Source organism: Scyliorhinus torazame, chromosome 4 (assembly GCF_047496885.1).
Source record: "Scyliorhinus torazame isolate Kashiwa2021f chromosome 4, sScyTor2.1, whole genome shotgun sequence".
In the NCBI taxonomy this organism is placed as follows: Eukaryota; Metazoa; Chordata; class Chondrichthyes; order Carcharhiniformes; family Scyliorhinidae; genus Scyliorhinus; species Scyliorhinus torazame.
In genome coordinates, this window is record NC_092710.1 from 266,483,763 (window position 1) to 266,502,919 (window position 19,157).

Below are 19,157 nucleotides of genomic sequence, written 5' to 3' on the forward strand. Positions count from 1 at the left end.
CCTCTTACAGGACCCTCTTGTACAACACAAAAGGACAATGTGCCCGCACACAAGATCACCGCCATGGGCAATCTGGCAATGCCCCCTGCCAGCCTGGTAGAGCCACCCGGACATGCCCAGCTGTCAGGAGTGCAGGAATTCCACCCTGCTCAGAGCCTGACCACCCGAGGGGGCTCCAATGACCCCCCCCCCCCCCCTCCCACCATGCTGTTACACCTGGTCCACATTTGTGGAAACCAGTGCCAAATGGCAAGGACTCCCAAGCATGGCCGTTAGCTCCAAGGCCCTGGGAGAATACGACGCACATATTTTCAATGAGTCTAATGGCCCACTTAATTATAGTAATAAGTCTTACAACACCAGGTTTGTTTCGAATCACTAGCTTTTGGAGTGCAGCTTCTTCCTCAGGTGAATGAGGAAGGAGCTGCGTTCTGAAAGCTAGTGATTCGAAACAAACCTGTTGGGACTTTAACCTGGTGTTGTAAGATCTCTTAATGTGCCCAACCCCATCCAAAGCCGGCATTTCCACATCATGGCCACTTAATTATGTTCATCTGTATCTTGCCAACTCTCTGTTTAGAGCCGCGTGAATCTCGCGAGATTAAACGGCCTCATCACGCCACCAAGTTGGGCGCAACAAGGCCATTATATCGTGCCCATAAACGGACATATTATTGCATTCAACTCTTCGCCAGTGCCACAATGGATTGTTTGCAATGTTTTTTAAACATATGATGGTTTCCACCTCCGTATGAACCCAGCAGTTTTGAGAATTAAAGCACAGCATAAAGACTTCCTTTCAGAGACTTGGCCTTAATCACTTAAGCCATTTTGTTACCATTAGTTATCTTTCAAGACAGCGTTTGTAGTATGGGAGATATGGTAATCACCTCTAAATTGATTGCAAACGTTTTTGTCTCTGATGCAAAACCACAATTTTAAAATACCATGTAGGCCAACAGATTTCCTTCCCTTAAAGGATATAAGCAAATCACATGGGCCCTTACGACAATGGCTTCAGATCTTTACTGAATTCAAATTTCATCCCAGGTCTCCAGAGGATCTCTGGATTACTAGTCCAACGACAATATCTAATCCTATTTAAGTTCTTAGACTCCACTGCTTTGTGAAAACTTTTATAATTATATGCATGCCCACTGTACACAAAGAACTATTAAACAGCATTCTCTTCAGTTTAGCCAATATTAACCTGTACTGTATCTCAGAAACTTTGGGTAACGGATCTGGCATTCTTCCTCACTTTGTCAGCAGAGGGAGCCAAGTGATCATCATAGATACAGTAATGGTTACTCACTATTGACAGTATTTCAGATTAGTCCAAATGGCAATTTTTGCAACTGAAGTGATTGTCCACTAACAAGGAATATTCTCAACAATGCTACAACTGTAGCATCTTATTTTCTGAAAGTAGCTTGCTAAGACCCATACTGCTAACAGCATAATCCATCTCACACGTGGACAAAAATAGAGTCATAAAATTAATTTTTGATTTTATTTATGAAACACATCACTTTCCTCTGAAATAGTTGTCAATGACATCCTTGGCTTGTGAGTCTTTGCCATAATCCTAAAAAGAAAGAACATTTGTTCACTTGTGTTAGATTAATTTTATAACATGATCTCAAACTTGCAACAGAGGCAATGCCTTATGAATGGATAGCCTTTCTTTCATTTAGTTCAAGTTTAATACATTAAAATATGTATGTATATATAAAAAATACATAGTTTCATATATATGTCCAATAGGACTACAACCAATAGTTTTTAGAAATTAGCCTCATTTACTGATGTAAATAACTCACCTTGACAACAACACAGCTGCAGCCTACAACCTTGCGAGGTTTTCCTTCTCTGTCTATTTTGCACAGGCCTACCCATTCACCAAGTTTTTTGTTGTCATCAACCTTTAGTGCAGAAAAAGACAGTTATACAATGTCTTATAACAGCCATCAGGTTTCACCAACATTTGATAAGACAAGTACTGCATCTCAGACATGTTTGGGTAACAATTCAGGCATTTTCTTCATTTGATTTCTGTTGAGGGAGCCAAGTGGTCATCACAGATACAGTACTGCTATTCCATTCCATATCAAACACAGGATAAGTATACATAGATAATAATAGCTACAATCATTCATTTTTAATTTTTGAGTTAAATATTTCATCAGGGCAACTCTATCCCCTCTGTACAAGGTAGTGACTCACTCCATGTTCAAGCCACCGTTATTAAATAGAGCTTCACCACTCAACACTAACTGGCTAGTTAAGTGAGCAATACCACCATAAAGTTTTCCCTTCTTCCAGCCAAGATTGGGTGGCTCAACAGAGATTTGATGTCAAATGGCAGACCTTCCTGGTGTATATACAGTAGTTCAACTATTGGCTGCTTAAACTCTTTGAAACAAATGAAGCCTCAAGGAGGAAATGTGCCACCGTTTTAGGTTTCCCTACCATGTACGTGGTCAATTCTCAGAATCCCAGATGCTATTAATCTCAATGTATTCCTGCATTAAATTAACTCATCAAATCAGCCCAGTTTGTACATTCAGTAGCTTAAACCAACAGGCTCAGAAAGTCCCAGGTTTAATCTGCCTTGTGTGTGCAGAAAGCTGACCTTAGTTAGGTTAACAGTTAACTTTAGCGATGTTGCTAGGGAACATACATTCTATCCCATGCCTGATTGCTACATTCATAGTGGAGCTGCACAGGTGTCATGCGAAAACAGGATTGAATTCAATCATGGCAAATCGTACTTACTATATTATAATAATAATCTTTATTGCCACAAGTAGGCTTACATTAACACTGCAATGATGTTACTGTGAAAAGCCCCTAGTCGCCAAATTGCGGCACCTGTTCGGGTACAGAGGGAGAATTCAGAATGTCCAAATTACCTAGCAAGGACGTCTTTCGGGACTTGTGGGAGGAAACCGGAGCCCCGGAGGAAACCCACGCAGGCACAGGGAGAATGTGCAGACTCCACAGACAGTAACCCAAGCCGGGAATCAAACCTGGGATCCTGGTGCTGTGAAGCAACAATGCTAACCACTGGACTACCGTGCCAACCAGGTTATTAGGGTGAAGTGCCATATAGGTTAGCACTGCTGCTTCACAGCATCAGGGACCTGGGTTCATTGCAGACCTTGGGTGACTGTGTGGAATTTATACATTCCTCCAGTGTCTGCAAGTATTTTTCGGGTGCTCCGGTTTCCTCCCACAGTCCGAACATGTGCAAGTTAGGTATGATACGAGGAAAGATTGGGGAATTTGGGAGCTGATCTTGGTGCTTCATAAGATAGTTAATGAACAAAATAAAGTGGGGGGGGGTTTGGAGATTTGTAAGGGGAGCCCACAGGAGGGGGATTGGAGGTGGAGGCGGGAGCGGCCGGGGTCAGCATGAGTAGCTGACTTACGGGAGTGCAATGGGGGGAGGGGGGTTAAGCGGAAGCTTAACTGGGGGGGGGGGGGGGGGGGGGGCTGGGATGCTGCTGTGCTGACTGAGGGGGAATCGATGTTAAAGGGGAGATTCGGGACGGGGAGCCTCTGCCCGGGGACTGGAGGGTGCGGGAGGCGCGGGCACGTGGCTGGCCTAAAAAAGATGGCAAGTCGGCCGGGGGGTAGCCCCCCGACCAGGCTGATCATGTGGAACGTGAGAGGTCTGAATGGGCCGGTCAAGAGGGCCAGTGTGTTTCGCACTTAAAGAAAGGGGCTAAAGGCAGACGTAGCCATGGTACAAGAAACGCACCTGAAGATCGCGGATCAAACCAGGCTGAGGAAAGGATGGGTGGGGCAGGTTTTCCACTCCAGGCTGGATGCGAAGAACAGGGGTGGGGGGGGGGGGTCGCAATTTTGATGAGCAAGCGGGTGGCATTTGAGGCAGCGGGTATTGTGGCAGATAAATGGGGTCGATATGTTATGGTGAGTGGAAGGTTGCAGGGGGCCCGGGTGGTGCTAGTGAATGTGTATGCTCCGAACTGGGACGATGCAGGGTTCGTGAAGTGGATGTTGAGTGGCTAATCCCGAGAGTGGAGGGGGTGGAGTATTCGGCTATTGCGCTCGGACCATGCCCCGCACTGGGTGGAGTTGGGACTGGGGGAGGCCAACGCCCTCTGTGGAGAATGGACGTGGGACTACTGGCGGACGAGGTAGTCTGTGGGCGGGTTCGGAGGTGTATACAAAGCTATGTGGAGACCAATGATAATGGGGAGGTTTCGGTGAGTGCGGTCTGGGAGGCGCTGAAGGCAGTTGTCAGAGGGGAGCTAATTTCAGTCAGGGCCCACAGAGAGAAGAGGGATAGGATGGAGAGATTGGTGGGGGACATACTTAGGGTGGACAGGAGGTATGCGGAATCCCCCGAGGGGTTGTTGAAGGAGCGCCGGAGCCTGCAGGCGGAGTTTGACTTGCTTACCACGGGGAAGGCAGAGGCTCAGTTGAGGAAGGTACAGGGTACGAGTATGGGGAGAAGGCAAGTGGGATGCTGACACATCAGCTGCGGGAGAGGCGGCCAGGGAGATTGGGGGAATTAGTGATGCGGGGGGGGGTAACACGGTGCTGAGCTCGGCAAGGATTAACGAGGTCTTCAAGGACTTTTATGGCAAATTGTACGAGTCAGAACCCCTGGGTGGGGGGGGGGGGGGGGGCAGTTCCTGGACCGACTGAGGTTTCCACAAGTGGAGGGGCGAGTAGAGGAATTGGGGGCCCCGATTGAGATGGAGGAACTGGTTAAGGGGTATGCAGGCGGGCAAGGCCCAGGGACCGGATGGGTATCCTGTAGTTTTATAGGAAATTCTCAGAGCTGCTGAGTCTGCTGTTGTTGAGGAATTTCAATGAGGCTAAGGAAAAGGGAACCCTTCCCCTGACGATGTCGCAGGCTCTGATCTCGCTTATCCTCAAGTGAGATAAGGACCCGTTGCAATGTGGCTCCTATAGGCCGATTTCACTCCTTAATGTGGATGCCAAGCTGTTGGCCAAGATTTTGGCCACTAGGATTGAGGACTGAGTCCCGGGAGTGATCAATGAGAATCAGACGGGGTTTGTGAAGGGCAGGCAGTTGAATACGAATGTGCGGAGGCTCCTGAATGTGATCATGATGCCCTTGGAAGGGGGGGGATGCAGAAGTGGTAGCGGCAATGGACGCGGAGAAAGCCTTCGATCGGGTGTAGTGGGAGTACCTGTGGGAAGTGTTAGGCAGATTTGGGGTTGGAGAGGAATTTATAGAGTGGGTCAAATTGTTGTATCAGGCCCCGGTATCGAGTGTGTCGACGAACCGGCTGCCGTCGGAGTACTTTAGATTACATCGAGGGACTGCTATTTGCCCTGGCGATCGAGTCGTTGGCCATGGCGTTGAGGAAGTCCAGAAACTGGAGGGGGTTGGTTTTGGGAGGGAGAGGGGGGCATAGCGTTTCACTGTATGCGGATGACCTGCTCCTGTACATTGCGGACCCGGTGGAGGGGATGGGGGAGGTCATGCAGATTCTTAGGGATTTTAGACTTTTCGGGGTATAAGCTGAATGTTGGAAAAAGCGAGCTTTTTGTGATACATGCGATGGGCCTGGAAGAGCTACCGCTAAAGATGGTGTAGAGGAGCTTTCGCTACTTGGGCATTCAGGTGGCTAAGAGCTGGGGGGGTCCTGCACAAGCTCAATTTAGCACGGCTGGTGGATCAGATGGAGGAGGACTTTAAGAGGTGGGACATGCTGCCGCTTTCCCTGGCGGGCAGGGTGCAGTCCGTAAAGATGACGGTCCTCCCCAGGTTCTTGTTCGCCTTCCAGTTCCTTCCCATTCTCACCCCCAAGTCCTTTTTCATGCGGGTAAATAGTATTATTACGGGATTTGTGTGGGCAAACAGGACCCCGCATGATAAGAGACTGTTCTTGGAGCGCAGTCCGGGGGGGGGGGCTGTCAAACGTTTGCAGCTATTACTGGGCAGCGAATATATCCATGATTCGGAAATGGGTAATGGAGGGAGAGGGGGCGGCGCGGAAACAGTTGGATGCGGCGTCTTGTAAAGATACTAGCTTGGGGACACTGATAACGGCGCCGTTGCCGCATCGCCGACGCGGTATACTACGAGCCTGGTGGCGGCGGCGGCAACATTGAGGATCTGGGGGCAGTGGAGACGGCACAGGGGGGAGGCTTCAGTCTGGGCCCCGATACGGAATCACAGGTTCGTTCCGGGTAGAATAGACGGGGGGGTACCTAAGTTGGCACAGGGCAGGTGTCAAAAGGATGGGGGACTTGTTCATTGATGGGACTTTTGCTAGTCTGAGGGCGCTGGAGAAACGGAGGGCTACCCCCGGGGAATACCTGGAGGTACATGCAGGTTTGGGCGTTCGTGAAAAAGCAGGTGGGTGAATTCCCGCTGCTGCCTGCCCGGAGGATACAGGACAGGGTGGTCTCGGGCGTGTGGGTAGGGGATGGCAAGATATCGGAAATATATCAGGAGCTGCAGGAGGCCTCGGCGGAGGAGCTGAAGGGCAAGTGGGAGGAGGAGCTGGATGAGAGCCTGTGGGCTGACGCCCTGGGCAGGGTCAATTCCTCATCTTGGTTCTTTGGGGTGGAGGACAGCTGTGTGAGGTGCGCAGGGAGCCCAGCAAATCATGTCCGTATGTCCTGGGCATGCCTGGCACTTACAGGATTTTGGAAAGGCTATATCCAAGGTCTTGGATACTCGGGTAAAACAGAGCTGGGGGATAGCGATATTCGGGGTACCAGATCCAAGAGTTCAGGAGTCGAAAGAGGCCGGAGTTCTGGCCTTTGCCTCCTTGGTAGCCCGGAGAAGGCTCTTGTTAATGTGGAGTGACGAGAAACCCCTAAGCGTAGAGGCTTGGGTCAGTGACGTGGCGGGATTTCTCAGGTTGGAGAGGATAAAGTTTGCAGGGGTTCTCCAGGCGGTGGCAACCGTTCCTTGACTTTCTCGCGGAACGTTCGGTGGAGGTCAGCAGCAGCAAAACGGGGTGGGGGGTTTGGGCAGTGGATGGATTTAGTTTGTAATGAAATGAAAAGCGCTTATTTTCACAAGTAGGCTTCAAATGAAGTTACTGTGAAAAGCCCCTAGTCGCCACATTCTGGCGCCTGTTTGGGGAGGATGTTACGGGAATTGAACCGTGCTGCTGGCCTGCCTTGGTCTACTTTCAAAGCCAGCGATTTAGCCCAGTGCTAAAGGGCAGATACCCCACCTTGTTTTGTTAAATGGTTAAGTTGTTTTCTGTTTTATTGCTATGTTTTCTTTTCGTTGTTTTACTTTTTGTAGTGGTTTGTAAAAATTATTGAAAAATTTTGAATAAAAACAAATTTAAAAAAAAGATAATGGAATACATGATGGTTATTAAAGTACCAGAAGTTATTTGTTCAGGGCACTGATGCTCACCTTAATCAGGTTGATCTGATGCTCTGCACAGAGTGCCTCTACCAACTTAACATACTGTGCCTCATCACAATTGCCTGCCAGGACACACAAGTGAGCTTGTCGTCTAGAAGTAATAAGAAATCAGATTACATTGAACTATTTTTGGCATATACAAATACAAACGCCAATCTGCTCCAATGAATATGACCATTAATATCAATGTAAAGTAATGAATGTTATTCAAAAACTTACGTGTAATGCTATCTACATAAAGAATAGGTCACCAGCACTTGGGCTGTTCTTGAGACAGGACAGTATAGCGGTAAGTTCAAGATTGGTCCCTTGCTAAGTTAAGGGAGCATGATTTAGGTGTTGGCACAGTAATGAGCATTAGGTTTTGTTATAAGGTTTAATACAACAATGGGATAGCCTGATATGATTCAACATTAAAAATCAATAAGCACAGAGCTCTTCTCAATACAGCAACTCCAGTTCTAATGGTAGCAACAGCCTTCAATACTTCACTTAAATGGTTTGTGTGAACAGAGCTACCAAGTGTCACATTGTATATTGCAGTAGGAGTTACTGGCTCATGTTTCGGAGCCAAAACCCTGCCTGATATTTCCCCCCATTCCCTCAAAAGGGACATCCCAAGTAGCTGTGACAAAATATAACGGTTCCATTCAGCAAAAACTTTGAACATGCCACTCTTGCACTCTTATCCAAATTTCACGATACCGACAATAGGCTTAAATAAGAAATTGATCTACAAGACGTACACTGGGTTCATACCTACCATTTTAAAATTGGACATTTTAACTAAAAATGTGGCTTAAGCAATTTGGTAGTCAGTACATTTTAAAAGAATTTTAGCAATAACCTGCTGGAACAAAACTCATTTCAATATTAAAACCTTCCCTTTATCATAGATTTCAATAAGTTCACAGCACTAGACATTATTCAAATGTTCAGTTCATAGCGATTGTTACTGTTCTCCCATTGCACGTCAACGATGAAGGTTCATTTATCGAATTATAAAGATACTCACTTGTCCAGCACCTTGACAGCTTCCCGTAGACCACAACACAAGCCATCGTGGATGTATGCCGTTTTAAGCACTTCCTGAAGTGCTGTGTTAACATCCATGACACCGCCTGCAGTTATGCTGTCAAAAGAAGTTAAAATTGTATATTATACAGAATTCTGCTCCTATTCAACCTTTGGAATTTTGGCAAATATCAAGTAAAGTTAATGGTTTGAGCTACATCGTTGTCAGAATATTTTTTTCACTCATTCTTAAGAGTGAAGGGGTATCCGACATAAAACATTCATCATTCCAACCATGTAGCTTAATTGTAATACAATGATCAGCGACACTTGAAATCGAACAATTATGGTCAATCTTGCAACATAATTTTAAACTGTTTTGACATGCAACCAATCCAAATATTTGGAAGAACATAATGATCGAGTGAGGCTTCTAGCACCTAAATGTATGTTATGTCTATATTTCCATTATAAATACTTCTACTAGAAATAATATATTTCCACCACTTTCTCACTGACCAGTTAAATTCTTCATAGAAATCATTACAAAGTCAGTGCAGGAAATGAACCGCAAAACCTGCTGGTTCTTAGGAATCTGCCAAGAAATGAATGAAATAAAAATCGCTTATTATCACAAGTAGGCTTCAAATGAAGTTACTGTGAAAAGCCCCTAGTCGCCACATTCCGGCACCTGTTCGGGGAGGCTGTTACAGGAATCGAACCGTGCTGCTGGCCTGCCTTCAAAGCCAGCGATTTAGCCCTGTGCTAAACAGCCCCTAAAATGAAATGAAAATCACTTATTGTCACAAGTAGGCTTCAAATGAAGTTACTGTGAAAAGCCCCTAGTCACCACATTCTGGCGCCTGTTCGGGGAGGCTGTTACGGGAATCGAACCGTGCTGCTGGCCTTCCTTGGTCTGCTTGCAAAGCCAACGATTTAACCCTGTGCTAATCTTGATTAACAGACAGGAAGTATAAAGTAGGGATAAATGGAATATTTCAAGTTGGTAGGTAGGGGCGTCAGCGATTTACATTTAATGACAAAACAGTAATCTAAATTTGGTGATGACACAAGCTAGGGTAGCACAGTGGCTTCAGTGCCAGGTTCCATTCCCGGTTGGGTCACTGCATGTGCGGAGTCTGCACGTTCTCCCCATGTCTGCGTTGGTTTCCTCCGGGTGCTCGTTTCCCCACAAGTCCTGAAAGAGGTGCTCGTTAGGTGATTTGGACATTCTGAATTCTCTGTGTATCCAAATGTACAGGCACCGGAATGCGACGACCAGGGGCTTTTCACAGTAACTTCATTGCACTGTAAGCCTACTTGTGACAATAAAGGTTATTATTATAGGTATGAGGACAGAGATTACAGAGTTATAGACAGATTGAATGAATAGGCAACAATGTGGCAGGTGTTGTATAATGTGGAGTATAATGTTGGCAATAATTGGGTGGGAGGGGTGTTTGATTATGCTGCCCGTTTTCCCCAGGCAGTGTGAGGTGTAGATGGAGTCAATGGATGGGAAGCAGGTTCATGAGATGGACCGGGCTGTGTTCATGACTCTCTGAAGTTTCTTGCAGTCTTGGGCCGAGCAGTTGCCATACGAGGCTGTGATGCAGCCAGATTGGATGCTTTCTATAGTGCATCTGTAAAAGTTGGTAAGAGTTAACGTGGACATGCCGGATTGCCTTAGTTTCCTGAGGAAGTGTAAGCGCTGTTGTGCTTTCTTGGTGGCAGTGTCAACGTGGGTGGACCAGGACAGATTTTTGGAGATGTGTACTCCATGGAATTTGAAACTGCTAACCATCTCCCCCTCGGCCACGTTGATGCTGATAGGGGTGTGTACAATACTTTGCTTTCTAAGTCAATGACCAGCTCTTTAGTTTTGCGGGCATTGAGAGAAGAGTGCCTTTGATGTGGCGGTGCAACAAAGGTTGATCAGACTAGTTCCTGGGATGAGAATATTGCCATGAGCGGCAGCGTTTACTGGGCCTGTACTCTGAAGTTTAGGAACAGGTGGTGATCGCTCAACGTGGACTCAGATAGTTTCCTCTGCTTTGGGAATCTGGAGCACAATATCAGACTAATGGCTCAACATTCAATACCGTGGGCTGGAGGAGAAACTTCTTCACTCGTGGGTTGCAAATATTTGAACTTCACTACCCCATTTCATTTTCTAGGCCGCTCCCGTTCTACCTTTCAGATCAATTGGCTAAAGCAAATGACTGAGACTCCAGCTACTTTCCAGGCCCCGCTCCCGGGCGCGACCGCCACCCACCCCATCATGCCCTGGCCCTGCTCCCAGCCCTCCCCCCTTCCCCCACGGTGGGCTGTCCCCGATTCCCAGCCCGATCCGGGCAGACCTGGGGGAAGGGGAAGCCACTCACCATTCCTCGGCCATTGTGCTGCTTGCTGTGCCGGATCAGGGCGGTTTCCTGCTGCAATATAAAGGAGAGGGGGAGTGTTAGGCTGGGCCGTGTGGGATGGCGGTTTGCCCGGGGGGAAGGGGCTGAGGATGGCGGAGATGCGGCTCCAATTGTCCCCTCACTCACCGCGGACCCGAGAAATCCGAGCCGCCGACAAGATGGCGGAGAGAGAGAGGGCGCGCGCCGTGACGTCACCGCTTTAATACCCGCGCCGCGCGCGCGCGCGCAGGCCCGCCCCGCGAGGAGAGGCGGCCACGCCACCCGCCCGGTGGGAGGCGGAGTTGTGTCGTCCGAGCGCCGCGCACGGCCTCAGCCCAACTCAAAAGGCCAATGAAGCATTTTAAAAAGTGGCGCAATGTAGAAAAAGTTCCCGTGGACACTGGGCGAAAAGGCGGGGATAACTCTGCCGGGGTGGATTTGATGCCCACCTTTAGGACTGATGATGTGGAGATGCCGGGGTGGGCACAGAAAGAAGTCTGACAACACCAGGTTAAAGCCCAACAGGTCTGTGTTGAATCACTAGCTTTCGGAGCGCAGCTCCTTCGTCTTCATTCACCCGAGGAAGGAGCAGCGCTCCGAAAGCTAGTGATTCAACACAGACCTGTTGGGCTTTAACCTGGTGTTGTAATGCCTTTAGGACATTTAAGGGCTTCTGTTTAACATCTGGCCCAGATGTTGACGCCTCTGGCAGCGCAGCAGCACCTTCTTGTCCTCCGTGCTGCACTGCCCCCCCCCCCCCCCCCGAGCAAGTCCCGGGGGAGACGTGAACCCACCGCCTTTACTCGGCGGCCGGCCCGCGCGCAGGGCCCCTGTGAACACACCGACACCATTCACTTCCACACCGGCCGCCCATTGCCGGCTCTGGCGCAGCGTCTAACGGGTGGATAGTAACCGCAGGACGGGGAGATTTAGTCAATGCGACCGACACAGTGAATGCTCGCAAATCAGGACTGTCATACCTGCTGACACAGTGCGGGGTGGGCGGGGATACTTGGGAAATTGCAATATTGCGGGTAAAACTGGGCGGGCGGAGTTTGGACCCTGGCTGGACCGAGTTTGGTTTACCCTGTACGTCGCGAGACATCTCTCTCTCCCGCTGTCGGCAGCTGCCCCTCCGCCAAACTGCAATGGCAAGTCAAGGGGATGAAGGTAATTACTGGACTTGCTATTTTTCTCTGTTGACTTGACCAGGGTGTGCAACGGATCCGGCCGTGACAGCCCCAGATCATGAATATCCCAAAGAGGGTTGTTTGCCTTTAGGGCAGGGATTTTTTTAAATATAAATTTATAGTAGCCAATTCTCTCTCTTCCCCCCCCCCACCCCCAATTAAGGGGCAATTTAGCCCTGCAGATCTTTGGGTTGTGGGGGTGAGACCCCACGCAGACACGGGAGAATGTGCAAACTCGGACAGTGTACGGGGGCTGGGATCGAACCTGTGTCCTCGGTGCTGTGAGGCGGCAGTGCTAACCACTGTGCCACCCCCTTTGGGGTGATTTAAAAACAAATAATTCACAGAATATGAAGTTGTTGCTAAGGCTGCCATTTATGACCCTTGCCCCCAAGGAAGTGGTAAATCCATGCAATGAAGGTACTCCCACTGTTCAGAAGGTAATTGAGGGACTTTGATGAGGGGATATAGTGCTAATTAAAGAACGGCAATATATTTCCAAGTCTGGGTGGTGTGTGACTTGGGGAATTTGCAATTGGTGGTTTTCTCCAGTGCCTGTTGCCCTTGTACTTCATAGTACAAAGTCTTACAACACCAGGTTAAAGTCCAACAGGTTTGTTTCGATGTCACTAGCTTTCAGAGCGCTGCTCCTTCCTCAGGTGAATGAAGAGGTCTGTTCCAGAAACACATATATAGACAAATTCAAAGATGCCAAACAATGCTAGGAATGCGAGCATTAGCAGGTGATTAAATCTTTACAGATCCAGAGATGGGGTAACCCCAGGTTAAAGAGGTGTGAATTGTCTCAAGCCAGGACAGTTGGTAGGATTTCGCAGGCCAGATGGTGGGGGATGAATGTCATGTGACATGAATCCCAGGTCCCGGTTGAGGCCGCACTCATGTGTGCGGAACTTGGCTATAAGTTTCTGCTCGGCGATTCTGCGTTGTCGCGGGTCCTGAAGGCCGCCTTGGAGAACGCTTACCCGGAGATCAGAGGCTGAATGCCCTTGACTGCTGAAGTGTTCCCCGACTGGAAGGGAACATTCCTGCCTGGTGATTGTTGCGCGATGTCCGTTCATTCGTTGTCGCAGTGTCTGCATGGTCTCGCCAATGTACCACGCTTCGGGACATCCTTTCCTGCAGCGTATGAGGTAGACAACGTTGGCCGAGTCGCACGAGTATGTACCGCGTACCTGGTGGGTGGTGTTCTCACGTGTAATAGTGGTATCCATGTCGATGATCTGGCACGTCTTGCAGAGATTACCATGACAGGGTTGTGTGGTGTCGTGGTCACTGTTCTGAAGACTGGGTAGTTTGCTGCAAACAATGGTTCGTTTGAGGTTGCGCGGTTGTTTGAAGGCAAGTAGTGGGGGTGTGGGGATGATCTTGGCAAGATGTTCATCGTCATCAATGACGTGTTGAAGGCTGTGAAGAAGATGACGTAGTTTCTCCGCTCCGGGGAAGTACTGGACGACGAAGGGTATTCTGTCGGTTGTGTCCCATGTTTGTCTTCTGAGGAGGTTGGTCCGGTTTTTCGCTGTGGCGCGTTGGAACTGTCGATCGTTGAGTCGAGTGCCATATCCCGTTCGTACAAGGGCATCTTTCAACGTCTGTAGATGTCTGTTACGCTCCTCCTCGTCTGAGCAGATCCTGTGTATACGGAGCGCTTGTCCATAGGGGATGGCTTCTTTAATGTGTTTAGGGTGGAAGCTGGAGAAGTGGAGCATCATGAGGTTATCCGTGGGTTTGCGGTAAAGCGAAGTGCTGAGGTGACCGTCCTTGATGGAGACGAGTGTGTCCAAGAATGCAACTGATTTTGGAGAGTAGTCCATGGTGAGTCTGATGGTTGGATGGAACTTATTAATGTCATTGTGTAGTCGTTTCAGTGATTCTTCGCCGTGTGTCCAAAGGAAAAAAATGTCATCGATGTATCTGGTGTATAACATCGGTTGAAGGTCCTGTGCGGTGAGTAGGTCCTGTTCAAACTTGTGCATTAAGATGTTGGCGTATTGGGGTGCGAATTTGGTCCCCATGGCTGTTCCGTGCGTCTGAATGAAGAACTTGTTGTGGAAGGTGAAGACGCTGTGATCCAGAATGAAGCGGATGAGTTGCAGAATTGCGTCTGGAGATTGGCAGTTGTCGGTGTTGAGTACTGAGGCTGTTGCAGCAATGCCGTCGTCATGGGGGATGCTGGTGTAGAGTGCCGAGACGTCCATTGTGACGAGGAATGTTCCTGGTTCAACTGGTCCATGGGTGCTGAGTTTCTGTAGGAAGTCCGTCGTGTCGCGACAGAAGCTGGGTGTACCTTGTACGATGGGTTTCAAGATGCCCTCGATGTAGCCAGAGAGGTTCTCACACAGGGTCCCATTGCCTGAAACGATAGGGCGGCCTGGTGTGTTGGCCTTATGTATTTTTGGGAGGCAGTAGAGATCTCCAATGCGGGGAGTACGTGGGATGAGAGCACGTAGGGTGCTCTGAAGATCTGGATCCAAGGTCTTGATCAGTCTGTTAAGTTGGCGGATGTGTTCCTTGGTCGGATCTGCGGGTAACTGTCTGTAGTGTTCTTGGTTGTTCAGTTGTCGGTATACTTCTTTGCAGTAGTCCGTTCTGTTCAGTACGACAGTGGCCCCCCCTTTGTCTGCTGGTTTGATGACGATGCTGTGGTTGGTCTTGAGAGCGTGGATGGCATTGCGTTGTGCTTGGGTGATGTTTGGGGTTGTCTTGTGAATGCGACTGATGAATCTGGCATTGACGCGACTCCTGACGGCTTGAGCATACATGTCGAGTCTAAGGCAGCGGCCTTCCGGAGGGGTCCAATTCGACTCTTTCCTCTTCGGTTGCCGCACCGCAGATCTCTGTCTGCTGTTCCGGTTCATTGGTAGTCTGCTTGGGTTCGCTGTTGGCCTCTTGGGGTCTGTGGAAGAATTCCCGGAGCCTCATTCGCCTGATGAATTCCTCCGTGTCTGCCGCGAGACTGATGGGGTCCATTTTGGTGGTGGTGCAGAAATTAAGCCCTCTGCTGAGGACTTCGATTTCGTCTGGTTGAAGGGTGTAGTCTGACAAGTTGACAATAGATTTCCCTGTATTGTTTTCTACTGTGACACCGGGGGTGGCTTGGTTGCTGCCGGTGGTGATGCCAAATTTCTCAAGCTTTCTGTTCTTGGTATGCATATAGGTGGCATAGTATTGTTGTCTCATCTGTTTGGCGGTGTTCCGCAGCTGGTCTGCTGCATCCTGAGCGCAAGTTGAGAATATGGCCTCTATCTTGGTTTCCAGGTTGCGTCGTCTGCTGTAGAGCTGGCGGACGAGGTGGTTGAGGAGTGTGAGAGAGGTGTACTTCATGATAGTGGTCGCTGCAGGTCTGAGAGGGGTCACTGAAGAAGTCTGGGTGAGTTGTTGGAGTGCATCTTGTGATTTGTGTTGGCCAACATGTTTCGGCACTTGCCATTTGTGGCAAATGAATTGGACACAGACATATGGTGAATTGACACTTTTTAGAGCCGCACAATATGGGGTAAAGTTGCATTGGTAAAGAGTATAGGTGACACTTGCCAAACTGTTATTGTTGTCCATCCCTAATTGAGCAAGGAAGAATCAACCACATCACTATTGGGCAGGAGTCATAAATGGGTCAGATCGTGACTATGTTTATGAAAATAAAGTTCAGGAGACTTCCGGGTGCGGCGATGACCAGCTAAGTCGCACGTTTCGGCAGCTCCCGGTGGAACGGACTTTTGGGCTCTTGATAGGAGCCCCAACGGCAATTTTAACGGCTAAAAACACCGTGCGGTAAACCAGAAGGGTGTTCCCCCTGGACACGGATGGAAAAAGGAGAGGAAAGTGGCCGGATTGCAGCGGATCCTTTGGAACAACGGCAAGGAAGGCAAGCAAAAACCAAGATGGCGTCGGAAGGTGGCAGTTTCATATGGGGCCCTGAACAACAAGAGTTCTTGAAATGCTGCGTGGAGGAGATAAAAAAGGAAATGAAGAAAGAGTTGTTGGCCCCGATACTACAGGCGATCGAAGGGCTAAAGGAGGAACAAAAGACCCAGGAGCAGGAGCTTCGGGTCGTGAAGGCGAAAGCAGCCGAGAATGAGAACGATATACAGGTGGTGAAGTCGGAGATACAGGAGGCACATCAGAAACGATGTGTGGAGAGGTTGGAGGTTGGAAAACAACGCAAGGAGGAACAACCTGAGGATTCTTGGCCTTCCTGAAGGTGTGGAGGGGGCGGACGTCGGGGCATATGTGAGCACGATGCTGCACTCGTTAATGGGAGCGGAGGCCCCGACGGGTCCGTTGGAGGTGGAGGGAGCGTACCGAGTTATGGTGCGAGGATCGCGAGCAGGAGAAACTCCCAGAGCCATAGTGGTGAGATTCCTCCGTTTTAAGGATAGAGAAATGGTCCTTAGATGGGCGAAGAAAACTCGGTGCAGTAAATGGGAGAACGCGGTGATCCGCGTTTATCAAGACTGGAGTGCGGAGGTGGCGAGAAGGAGGGCGAGCTTTAATCGGGCCAAGGCGGTACTTCATAAAAGGAAGATAAAATTTGGAATGCTGCAACCGGCAAGACTGTGGGTCACATATCAAGGGAGGCACCACTACTTTGAGACGGCGGATGAAGCGTGGACTTTTATTGTAGAAGAAAAACTGGAATGAGTGGATTATGAAAAAGAACGTTTGGACAAAGTGGTGGGGCGAATGGGGGGGGGCGAAGAGGGGTTTTATGTTCTAATCCTGCGGTATGGTAACTTTTCTTTCTCCCACAGGTGGTGATGGGGGGAGGTGGGGAGGGAGAGGAGATGGGGCGTTGGCCATGGGAGGCGGGGCCGAGGGAGAAGCGCGGGCTTGGTTCCCGCGCTATGATAATTATGGCGGGAATAGAGAAGCAGGAAGGAGGGGGCGTCGCACGGTGCGAGCCGTGGTCACGGGGGGAAGCCGAGGTCAGCCAGAGTTTGCTGACTTCTGGGAGCAACATGGGGGGAGTAATTATGCTAGCGGGGGGTCTAGCGGGGGGGGGTGGGAGGGGGGAATTACTGGGTTGCTGCTGCTGGGGAAAGGGGGGAGTGGGTACGGGAGAGGATGGGCGGGGGGGCACCGCCTGGGGGAGATACAGCTGCGTGGGAACTGGGTGAGAAGCTGGAAAAAGATGATGGCTAACCGGCAAGGGGGGGGTGGGAAGCCCCCCAACTCGGCTGATCACGTGGAACGTGAGAGGGCTCAACGGGCCGATTAAAGAGGGCACGAGTACTCGCACACCTTAAGAAACTTAAAGCAGATGTGGTTATGTTACAGGAAACGCACCTGAAACTGATAGACCAGGTTAGGCTGCGCAAAGGATGGGTGGGGCAGGTGTTCCATTCGGGGCTGGATGCGAAAAACAGGGGGGGTGGCTATATTAGTGGGGAAGCGGGTAATGTTCGAGGCAAAGACTATAGTGGCGGATAACGGGGGCAGATACGTGATGGTGAGTGGCAAATTACAGGGAGAGATGGTGGTTTTGGTAAACGTGTATGCCCCGAACTGGGATGATGCCAACTTTGAGGCGAATGCTAGGACGCATCCCGGACCTAGAGACGGGAAAGCTGATAATGGGGGGAGACTTTAACACGGTGTTGGAACCAGGGCTGGATAGGTCGAAGTCCAGGACTGGTAGGAGGCCGGCAGCAGCCAAGGTGCTTAAGGATTTTATGGAGCAGATGGGAGGTGTGGACCCGTGGAGATTCAGTAGACCTAGGAGTAAGGAGCTCTCGTTTTTCTCCTATGTCCATAAAGTCTATTCGCGCATAGACTTTTTTGTGTTGGGTAGGGCATTGATCCCGAAGGTGAGGGGAACGGAATATACGGCTATAGCCATTTCGGATCATGCCCCACACTGGGTAGACTTGGAGATAGGGGAGGAAACAGGAGGGCGCCCACCCTGGAGAATGGACATGGGACTAATGGCGGATGAGGAGGTGTGCCTAAGGGTGAGGGGATGTATTGAAAAGTACTTGGAACTCAATGACAATGGGGAGGTTCAGGTGGGAGTGGTCTGGGAGGCGTTGAAGGCGGTGGTTAGGGGGGAGCTGATATCAATAAGGGCACATAAAGGGAAGCAGGAGAGTAAGGAACGGGAGCGGTTGCTGCAAGAACTTTTGAGGGTGGACAGACAATATGCGGAAGCACCGGAGGAGGGACTGTACAGGGAAAGGCAAAGGCTGCATGTGGAATTTGACTTGCTGACTACAGGCACTGCAGAGGCACAATGGAGGAAGGTGCAGGGTGTACAGTATGAATATGGGGAGAAGGCGAGCAGATTGCTGGCACACCAATTGAGGAAAAGGGGAGCAGCGAGGGAAATAGGGGGAGTGAGGGATGAGGAAGGAGAGATGGAGCGGGGAGCGGAGAGAGTGAATGAAGTGTTCAAGACATTTTATAAAAAATTATATGAAGCTCAACCCCCGAATGGGAGGGAGAGAATGATGGATTTTTTGGATCGGCTGGAAATTCCCAAGGTGGAAGAGCAGGAAAGGGTGGGACTGGGAGCACAGATCAAGGTAGAAGAAGTGGTGAAAGGAATTAAGAACATGCAGACGGGAAAGGCCCCGGGACCGGACGGATTCCCAGTTGAATTTTACAGAAAATATTTGGACTTGCTCGCCCCGGTACTGACGAGGACCTTTAACGAGGCAAAGGAAAGGGGACAACTGCCCCCGACTATGTCTGAAGTAACGATATCGCTTCTCTTAAAGAAGGAAAAGGACCCGCTACAATGCGGGTCCTACAGACCAATTTCCCTCCTAAATGTGGATGCCAAGGTCCTGGCCAAGGTAATGGCAATGAGAATAGAGGAATGTGTCCCGGGGGTGGTTCACGAGGACCAAACTGGGTTTGTGAAGGGGAGACAGCTGAACACGAATATACGGAGGCTGTTAGGGGTAATGATGATGGCCCCACCAGAGGGTGAAACGGAGATAGTAGTGGCGATGGATGCCGAGAAAGCATTTGATAGAGTGGAATGGGATTATCTGTGGGAGGTGTTGAGGAGATTTGGTTTTGGAGAGGGGTATGTTAGATGGGTGCAGCTATTGTATAGGGCCCCAGTGGCGAGTGTGGTCACGAATGGACGGGGATCGGCATATTTTCGGCTCCATAGAGGGACAAGGC

General features: G+C 49.6%; 2 protein-coding genes and 3 non-coding genes across 8 annotated transcripts in view; 1 reads left to right on the forward strand and 4 right to left on the reverse strand.

The window, feature by feature from the left end:
* Positions 1-1,216: 1,216 nt before the first annotated feature.
* Positions 1,217-1,300, reverse strand: LOC140415739 (small nucleolar RNA SNORD100). The gene has a single exon (XR_011944646.1). It is a non-coding gene; the product is annotated as a small nucleolar RNA SNORD100 (small nucleolar RNA).
* Positions 1,301-1,499: 199 nt separating this feature from the next.
* On the reverse strand, positions 1,500-11,060 carry rps12 (ribosomal protein S12). 2 transcript variants are annotated; one of them, XM_072499755.1, is made up of 6 exons: positions 10,966-11,060; positions 10,801-10,851; positions 8,418-8,534; positions 7,391-7,493; positions 1,824-1,925; positions 1,500-1,588 (listed from the first exon to the last, which is right to left on the reverse strand). In XM_072499755.1, the coding sequence occupies exons 2-6, from the start codon at positions 10,812-10,814 to the stop codon at positions 1,529-1,531; spliced, it is 396 nt and encodes a 131-aa protein (XP_072355856.1). In that variant the 5' UTR covers positions 10,815-10,851; positions 10,966-11,060; the 3' UTR covers positions 1,500-1,528. The 2 variants fall into 2 exon arrangements, with proteins under 2 accessions (XP_072355856.1, XP_072355855.1); XM_072499754.1 differs by having other exon boundaries at positions 10,801-10,997.
* LOC140415740 (small nucleolar RNA SNORD100) lies at positions 2,004-2,089 on the reverse strand. Its single transcript, XR_011944647.1, has one exon. It is a non-coding gene; the product is annotated as a small nucleolar RNA SNORD100 (small nucleolar RNA).
* On the reverse strand, positions 8,638-8,710 carry LOC140415728 (small nucleolar RNA SNORD101). The gene has a single exon (XR_011944637.1). It is a non-coding gene; the product is annotated as a small nucleolar RNA SNORD101 (small nucleolar RNA).
* Positions 11,061-11,835: 775 nt separating the features above from the next.
* slc18b1 (solute carrier family 18 member B1) overlaps positions 11,836-19,157 on the forward strand; it is a 141,641-nt gene continuing 134,319 nt past the window's right edge. For 2 of the 3 annotated variants that reach the window (XM_072499756.1, XM_072499758.1), the window contains exon 1: positions 12,721-12,751. In XM_072499756.1, coding sequence (XP_072355857.1) covers positions 12,727-12,751 — 25 coding nt within the window. In that variant the 5' untranslated portion in view covers positions 12,721-12,726. Of the gene's footprint in view, positions 11,989-12,720; positions 12,752-19,157 lie in introns of those variants that run through there. The other variant, XM_072499757.1, reaches the window with a different exon arrangement.

Coding starts and splice junctions, on each gene's coding strand:
- rps12 (XM_072499755.1), bottom strand. Junction 1,926..7,390: donor ATCAGATCAACCTGATTAAG/GTGAGCATCAGT, acceptor TCTGCACTAAAG/GTTGATGACAACAAAAAACT. Junction 1,589..1,823: donor GCAGCTGTGTTGTTGTCAAG/GTGAGTTATTTA, acceptor CTTTCTTTTTAG/GATTATGGCAAAGACTCACA.